We start from the raw sequence: 8988 nt of genomic DNA on the forward strand, positions 1-8988 counted from the left end.
GAAAACTGGGCTGTATTTGAAATCGTAATAGTCCCATGAAAATGATGTCATTTCATTTTTAACTAGTCTGTGGCAACAAGTACAGGTTTATAGAACAGCTTCTGGAATGTTCTAGCACTCAAATGCAGCGTTGCATTCAGTGTAACGCTCAGAGGCACTGCCCTGTTAATTGCAGGGTTTTGGTAGGCCTAATGTTGCTGCACCAAGCCATATGGGGGAAAATACAGCCCAGTTCTTGTTCATAAGTTTTAGTTCTGTGGGTTTTTCCCCCTTCCCCAGAACCCTTGATCTTGAAGATGGTGAGTAGCCAGCCTAAGTACGATCTAATACGGGAGGTTGGTCGTGGCAGTTATGGTGTGGTGTACGAAGCAGTCGTGAGGAAGACCTCTGCACGGGTCGCGGTGAAAAAGATTCGGTGCCATGCTCCAGAGAATGTGGAACTAGCTCTGCGTGAGTTCTGGGCACTTAGCAGTATCAAGAGCCAGCATCCCAACGTCATTCACCTGGAGGAGTGCATCTTGCAGAAAGATGGTATGGTGCAGAAGATGTCCCATGGCTCCAGTTCCTCCCTTTATTTACAGGTACATGAAGCTGAGGTAATGGGGTGGAAGTAATTATTATGGATGTGTAGCTGGGAGGGAAGGAGGCGGGTAGCTGAGATTTTTTTTTTTTTGAGGTATGCTTAGTTAGGAGAGAGTATCATTCGTGTTGTTGACACCCAAAAATTATTTTATATCTTTTAAAGGCGTTATCTATTGAACAACCTGTATCTTGTAGTTTGAAGCCGTGCCACTCTAAAAGACTCCAGGATTTGGAGGTTTTTTTTTTTAATGCAAATCTGCTTTGATAATTTGAGGAAATGCCACAGGTAAAGCACAAGGGAGGTGCAGGCTGTCATATTACTTGGTAGAAGCCCTGCTGCAGGGTTAATGAGCAGACGTGTACCAGTGTCTTAGGACAGAGCTCTGAAGAATTTCTTAATCTCGGATGTCCTTGGAAGAGGAAGTAACCATCTTGATTTAGGAAGCCAACACTTAAAATTCTTTCAGAAATAATAAGCAATTGGTAGCATGTGGTGAGCTGTTTTCTTTTTTGAATAAATAACTACTAATCTCTTTAAAGAGAGGTAAAGGTATGATAAATAAGAGAATAAATATAATTAGCCCTATGTGGCTACCGAAAGGGACCTTTAAGTTGCCTTTTAAGTTTGAAGATGCATGTTTTTGAAGAACTAGTAGGTCTGGAAAGACTTTGGAGGATAATCTGATTCATTCCCTTGTCAAGAAGGTGCCCCAACTATAAATCATCCCCTGGCAGAAATTTGTGTCTCTGGTTTAAAAAGTCAGAAGCCTGCTCAATGTTTATTGTGTTATCCCTAGTCAGCTTTTATCATTTCAGTTTTTATTGTTGTCATTCTTGCATGTCTAATGTAGGACCTTTTGTTAGTGAACATTCATCTGACAACCCTTCACGGCTGTCCAGGTCCCATTGTGCCGAGCGCTGTACAAGCCTGAGAAAGAGGATTCTTGCCTTTGTAAACTCGCTGTGGCTTGGTAGTTGTTACTGACCCGCTTTCATGAAGGGATTAGGGTAAAATAATACTGGCCAGCTCATGTGGGAGAAACTAGCGCCTTACCTTCCTAGTCGTTAGTGTATCTGTGAGAGATTACATCAAACTTGTGGACAGCTTTACAGGGAGGAGCTTAAAAAAACCAGGGTGGAACTGCAAGGTGGGGAAGAGCTTTCAGATCACCTGCAGCATTGGTTTTTGATGGTAGTGCCTGTTAACAGTGTGGCGTGTAGATCTCGCCTGTGTCTGGGGGTGTTGGTAATAGGTGCAAGCACTAGAAATTGTTTTCCTGCTCTAGAGAGCAGAGAAGAGCAAAGGGCAGAGCTGAGCTGCCTCTGAAGAGAACTGGGATCACTTTGTAACAGCATATGCTAAAATAGAGAAAATCGGATCTCCCTTGGCTTGCCCTCCCCTCTCCCTACCCCAGGTGATATTACGTTACAGAGCTGTATGGGCGCAGTGCGTGAGGAGGCTGGACGGGGAGGGGGTATTAGTGTCTCCTGAAGGGCTTTGAGGCAGATGCTAAACTGGTGTCAGATGAACCAAGTCAGTAAAGTGAGAGTCCTGAACTAGCCTGGTCCTCTGGTGCTTTGCCACTGTCACAGACGTGGTAGTGGATTTTGTTGTCTTGCCGTTCTTAACTGTGCAAGTCCAGCTTCTGGAAAGCTGTGTGTTGGTGCTCACTTGGCAAAGGAGACTCCCTGCTGTCCTCTGATATCTTAATCTCACTGTTACTGACTGTAAACCCGAAATATGTAGTTTTCTAGTTCTAACATGGATTTACTGTTTTAAGTTTGTCCATAGTAGTTGTGCTCGTAGTTAAAGGTAGCTATAAATTGCTAGTAATTTTGCTCTTGGATGGAAAAAGTCACTTTTTTTAAAGCACTTTAAAATGCCTCTGTAAATATTAATAGCTACCTTAATTTTTGGAAGCCTGTCGGAGCTGCGTTTGGTTTACTGCTAACAGAAATAATTGCAAGACTTACCTTCCCTAAGAGCTACCTCAGAGGAGCTGAAGAGGCAAATGTGTAGTTGTGTAAACAGGATTAGTAAAACTGATTGCTGGTTTTACTTTGCTTTTTGTATGAAGCAGCCATTAGAACCAGCTGCTCGAGCTACTCACTGCTTATATTCTAGAAAATAGCTAGTGGGTCATGACGGTGGGAAAGGTGTTACGTGCAGCAGCTGTTCAGCAATGCCCGTAGATTAGCATTCTCCTGAGTTAAAGGATCCTGTGTTAACACTTGCTAGAATACATTGATGTGTAAGGAATGGAGAATAGGCTTTAAAAATCCGTTCTGACGCTGCTTCTTCAGCGGAGGACAAATACAGCCCAGTGGCACACTGTATGGAGTTACTTGTTGAAACTGTGTTTGTACATTGAAGTTGTTAGCAGAATGGGTGGGACGGGCTTTACTGAGGTGGGCCACTGTCCAGCTGAAACAGATGGGAGTGCAATGGCCACTTGGTATCTTTTAAAATACTGTTATCTGGGTCTAGCTTCTGGGCAGGAGCGTGAACTTGATATGCTTCGCACGCACAAAAAGGAGGCTGTCAAATACATTGTGATTTTTTTTTTTTTTTTTTTTTTTACATCATAAACTTTATATAGTTTTGTTTCCACCATTTGCAATATCTTACTCTCTGGATTACCGAGAGGAAGAACCAAACTTTGTGCATTTTTCTGTCATATCTTTATGTTCTTGTGACCATCAGGTAGTTACGACATTTCTTTTCCTTGTTGCAGCTTGTAGAGACCTCATTAAAAGGAGAAATAGTCTTTGACCCCAGAAGCGCTTATTACCTCTGGTTTGTAATGGATTTCTGTGATGGAGGGGATATGAATGAGTATCTGTTGTCCCGAAAGCCAAACCGCAAGACCAACACCAGTTTCATGCTTCAGCTCAGCAGCGCACTGGCGTTCTTACACAAAAATCAGATTATTCATCGTGATCTCAAACCTGACAATATTCTGATATCTCAGAGCAGGATGGATGCTAGTGACTTGGAGCCGACCCTGAAAGTAGCGGATTTTGGGCTGAGTAAAGTATGTTCAGCCTCAGGACAGAATCCCGAGGAACCAGTTAACGTAAATAAGTGTTTTCTATCAACTGCATGTGGGACTGACTTCTATATGGCCCCTGAAGTCTGGGAAGGACACTACACCGCCAAAGCAGACATCTTTGCATTGGGGATTATAATCTGGGCAATGTTGGAAAGAATCACATTCATAGATACAGAAACAAAGAAAGAACTTCTGGGGAGTTACGTCAAGCAGGGGACAGCGATCGTGCCTGTTGGAGAGGCGCTCCTAGAAAACCCTAAAATGGAACTGCTCATCCCCGTAAAGAAAAAATCCATGAATGCACGAATGAAACAGCTGATCAAGGAAATGCTGGCTGCCAACCCGCAGGACCGACCCGATGCTTTTGAGCTAGAACTGCGATTAGTCAACATAGCTTTTAAAGACAGCAGCTGGGACACGTGACCTGCCGTGTCGGGTCTCTCTCGATAGAGCTGCTTCTCACCTAACTGATGGTGCAACTTAATGACAGTAAAAGAAACGAGCCTGAACTCAAACCTGCAGGGTGTAGTTTCTACCAGATGAATCTCATTTTGAGTTTCATAAGTGATAGGAATGTGAGTTGGCCATTGTGTTAACGATACATTGATGTGTATAATACCAGGATGTTACATGCAAGTGTAAGATGTGATGATGTTCGTTTGTGTATGCTGGCAGTGGGATGTCTTAAGAGCCGAGACTTGATTTCCAGCACTAAGTCACGGAGTATTTCGTACATTCCAGTTTCCTATGTCAGTATTTGGAACTTTCATGGGGAGGGGGAAAGAAGAGAGATTTGCATGCTGGTTGTGCAAATCTTCAGGCTTTGTAAAATAATTCTGTGTATATATTTGTGTATACGAGTGACTGGGAGTGTATGCCACTTTTCTTAAATTATTTGCTATGGGTCTGAATGATTGGGGTCTGCTAGAAAACTAGGTGAAGAAGATAGATTGAGAATCATTCCTTCTTCTCCAGGCCTGAATAACTTTATTATTTATTTTTGTTATCTAAGCTCAAAGATAGGGCCTGAGACTTGACTTTGTAGACAAAAAATGCAATGCAAGGGGATCAGCAGTTTTTAAAGTGCTGATGTGGCCAAGCTTAGCACTTACAGCCTAATGAGCTCATCACCAAGGGAGTCAAATTAAAAATGTATGCGATCAGGTGCTAGCATGTTGGCAGTTCATTAATCATTTGATTTTGCTTTCTTCTGGTAATCAAATACTTCTATTAATCAGTTAATGTACAGTTTCACAACATGCTCTCTGCTCTTGTATCTATAATCCAGTAGCACCCTGAGGATTTATAATAGCGGAGTACTGTGGGCTTAGTTTATGGAAACGTGGATGAGGAAATCCAGCAGATTTCCAGCAGGAAATCCAGAGCGTTATTTTTAAGGTTCTTCAAAATGTGGTGGTGGCATAGCTTTCCTGTTAACTGAATCTAGTAATACTGGTCATGGCCTCTTCCTTTCTGGCATTGCCTCTGACCTGGTAGTGATGAGGAGATAAAGGGGTGACTGTCTTGTAGAACATGCCTGTTCTCAAATACGGGAGAAAACTCCGTAACAAGTATGTGAAAGGTGTATCCAATTTGTGTGGCAGCCTTGGCCAATTTTTTGGATTTGTTTTTCCTCCTTTTAAAGAAGTAATATTTACTTAAGACCACAGATGGTAGGATGGAAAGCTTTGAAGAAGTTGGAAGGCTGCTTATCCCCAGCTCTTACTGTGCAGAAGCAGATGGGTGTGCTAAGAGAGGTTTCACTGAGGCCATCTGACACTGTAAGGCAGCAGAAGCTGCTTTGTAAGAGTGTAACTTTTTGTTCTTTTGGGTGCAGGGCCATGACCTTTCTCATCATTTTTGGAAAAAGTAGAGTCTAAAATTGGCCTTTTTTTTCAGCTTTAAAGGCAATTTTCTTAATAAAAATCAACTTAATGTTTTTTTTCCCCAAATCTTACCTGAAAACTGCTGTAAGTATTACCTTGTATAATTTGCTTCTCAAATCTGCTCCCTCTTAGTGCTGAGAGCAGTTCTGATCAGTCGGTGTTTATTCTGACCGAGTGTGAATAAATAGCACAAACAAAATTTTTTTTTCTTCCAAAAGCAAAGAATTCTGATTCTACCAAATTTCTGAGGCTTTACAGACTTACAGCTGATTCTTACCTGGTGCTGTGTAGAGCAGGTGACAGTTACCCACAGGGCCTTAGTCCTTAATTCTTCTTCTTTTGCTTCACTTTATTGTTTAAGGCAAGTCGTCTAAAACAGTGATTCTCAGACAAATAGGCTTTGATGTCTCAGGGGACAGTGCTCCCCAGTGCAGCAGAGCACCTCGCTTCAGCATGAATTGGCAGGGACGGAGGCGACTGCGGCATACTGAGGATGCTGCCTGCATAGATGTCCCAGCATCGCTCCTTCCCTGCAGGGAGCTTAGTCTGTAAAAGAAGACTTGGAGCCTGTCTGTGAGTTAACAATAGGGAGAGATCTTTTTATTCTTATGTTCTAGAAGCGGAAATCTGTTGGTTCTCTTATTTTAACTGAGTTCAGTACAATTGAAGACTCAGCTTGTTGCTGAAAGGAGGAAAACAAACCTCTCGCTATCTGTGCCAGCACTGTTTCACACTACTTAGTTTCAGCGTGGTCATTTGATGAGTAAAGTTATAAGAGGTTATACAACTTTTCCATGTTAAACTTGAGAGCTTTTTATTGCTAACTTCTCTCCTGCCTCTCCTGCCCACCCAAAAGTCAGAATTAACTATTTTAGCTTAAAATACTGTTCTAGTACAGAATACTACTACTTTAAGATGCTTTGCAAATCACCTGATTCTCCTCTGAAGTGTTTCAAAGGATGAACATCTAATGTTCTGCCTGCCTGCCATGCAGAAATGAATGCTAATGAATGGCACAGGAAAGTTTTTTTTTTTGGGGGGGGTGTATTTTTTTGACTCCCAAAGTGTTTCTTTGCACTGATTGCCACTTTAAAGGGTGGGGGTACCTGAAATCCCTCTCATGGTGCTTAGCCTTGCTGTTGGGTGACACTGGGTGTTTCCTTGATTAACACCAAATGGTAGTCCTCGAGGTCTGTGTTTTGTTTGATTTTTGTTGTCTGAAATCTTTGTTTTAAAACCTTTGATAAATCAAATTGTTGTAGCAGCTACAGAGTTATACACCAGCGTGACACAAAGTCAAGAAACTTTTCAGCACTTGGAAAAGATTTTTTTTTAATCTTTCTTTAAAAACTGTAAAATATATTTTATGGAGAATTTATAATGAGGAAAATTATTGTGTAATTTATTAAGTTCATGACCATTTTTGAAATAAAATCTGAATTTCAATGAAGTTTTTGAGCTTTTTACAGAGAAATGCTTTCTTCTCAGTGCAATGTCATCTAGCTATCGGTAAAGCTACAGAAAGGTTTATTTGCTGTGCCATGACAGAAGTAAGCTGTAGTACTTCATCACAGTCATACTGTGGGTGATTCCAGGCTTGTAAAAGATGCTAGCCTGGCTAATAGCTGTGCTGCTCATCCTCTCTGGGTAGTGGCAATGCCGTGTAACGTGCTGCTGGTGGACTTGACAGAGTGAAGCTAAACTGGATGTGAAAACAGAGCTGGCTCCTGGACCCGTTGAGGTGAGCCATGTCTGTGTGGGCCCTGTGGCTTCTGCCCAGCCCTTTAAGAATCAAAACAGTGCTCTTTGGGTGTGCTGCTTCATTTTCAGAGGGGGGATTAGAGCCTAAAAGCAGCATTCTTGCATCCAGTACATCCTTGATGTTGTTATGAGCGGTGTGAGTACCACCCTGGGCTGTAAGGAAATCTCTGACAGGCTCTGCCTACCCCGCTACTGGTACTACTGGATTTTTGAGGCTGCAGAATACATGTTGCCACTCTCCTGGGCACTGACGCTCCTCTCTCTGAAGCGACCCTTTCCCCTCTAGTTCCTGCATGTGCTGGAATAGGAGTTCACCCAGAAAGCTGCCAGTCCTCGTTCTGTGGGTGAACCCCCGTGCAGAGGGCTGAAGGCAACCTGGTGACCGTGTGCTCTGCTGTGTTTCCCTCCCGCCTATGAGGGGGGATTGCTGCTGGCTTCGTCTGGAGCTGGTGGAGGGAGCAGGCTTGTGCAGCCTGTTCTGGAGGCTTGTGACTGGTCTCGCGTGCCCCAAGAAACCTTAGAAATAAAAGTGAGAAAACACCCATGATACAAAAGTCTAGCAGTCATTTGCATGTTTTAATTAACAGTGGTCTGGAACAAAGGGTTGTGCAGACTGGGAGTGGGAATAGCGCAAACTGGAAATGCTGTAAATCGTTTTGTCTTGCCATTTCTTACCCCTGCAACAAACCCGAACCCAGTCGTTTCCTGCGCACTTGCATCGTCGCCTGCGGATTCCTGCGTGTCCTCGTGCCAGAAGTAGGCAGATTCCCCACCTGGCAGAGGCTGTGTGGTTAAATCAGTAAGTGAATGCAGTTGTTGCAACAGAGAAAGGGATTGAAATTTAGATTGTTTTTTATTAAAGTATAAGGACCTTAATTAAAGAAGAAAGTCACACCTCTTTGGTTGCAAGAGTGGTGATTTTAAATACAGACACAAACTAGATTCCTCCTCCACAAAATGAAGAAAACTAAGCCTACGTATTTGAAATATATCTAGTCCTTGGAGGCGGGGGAGGAATGTCCAAGGAAATGCCCTGGTACAGGAATTAGACATAAGTAAGGTGGCATCTCGGCTCGAATAACCCAACCTCTGCTTTATTTCCCTTGTTTTGCAGAACGCTGAGGCCTTGGGCTCCAGCTTGCCCACCCCGTTTCCTCGGGCAGGGTTTGGCCAGGCGACCCCCGCGCTGCAGCGCTCAGGTTGGGAACTCGCCTTGTTTGTATTTTCGCTTTGTGTTGGTTTAAACGGAGTTTTTCTTCGTGACAGCCAATCGCTGCCCCTGCGCAAACTGCAACGTAATGGCAGATGTTGCTTTGTGGTTGAGATAAAGTCCTGTCTCGGGGAGCCGGCAGCCGCCTGCCTGCCCCTTGGAAGGGTGCCCTCGCTTCGGAGGAAAAACAACTTTCCCTCCCCTGCACGGTGGCTGGCTGAGCAGAGACGCTCAGGTGGCCTTTGGTCTGTGGGCAGCACAAACGGCCGACTTTTCGTGTTGCTTTTCCCTTTGCTCCACCGATGTCCCGCGAATCCTTCTGTGGGGTATCGATCGTTAAGTGTTTTTAATCTTTAACGGTGGTTTTGTGTGTTGAATGCGAGGAGTTGTCCCATGGAGAACTAGTTAAGAGTATTTAAACACAAAACTATTTAATGGGCACTGCTGAGCATTCACACTTTCGTTTCCCTTTCGGTCCAAGGGGCTGGGGAGCCGT

At 43.6% G+C, this 8988-nt stretch overlaps 1 protein-coding gene across 1 annotated transcript; it reads left to right on the forward strand.

Annotated features, from left to right (window-relative positions):
• Positions 1-264: 264 nt before the first annotated feature.
• On the forward strand, positions 265-4348 carry PDIK1L (PDLIM1 interacting kinase 1 like). Its single transcript, XM_010289115.1, has 2 exons — positions 265-581; positions 3318-4348. Exons 1-2 carry the CDS (start codon positions 297-299, stop codon positions 4056-4058), a joined length of 1026 nt encoding a protein of 341 aa, XP_010287417.1. The 5' UTR covers positions 265-296; the 3' UTR covers positions 4059-4348.
• Positions 4349-8988: the final 4640 nt, after the last annotated feature.

This window comes from Phaethon lepturus, unplaced genomic scaffold (assembly GCF_000687285.1).
Source record: "Phaethon lepturus isolate BGI_N335 unplaced genomic scaffold, ASM68728v1 scaffold23156, whole genome shotgun sequence".
NCBI lineage: Eukaryota > Metazoa > Chordata > Aves > Phaethontiformes > Phaethontidae > Phaethon > Phaethon lepturus.

Bases quoted from the DNA above. Each gene is read 5' to 3' on its own strand.
- PDIK1L (XM_010289115.1), top strand. From the start codon at position 297: ATGGTGAGTAGCCAGCCTAAGTACGATCTAATACGGGAGGTTGGTCGT. The intron at 582-3,317 runs GTACATGAAGCT...TCCTTGTTGCAG, and splicing joins GTTCCTCCCTTTATTTACAG to CTTGTAGAGACCTCATTAAA.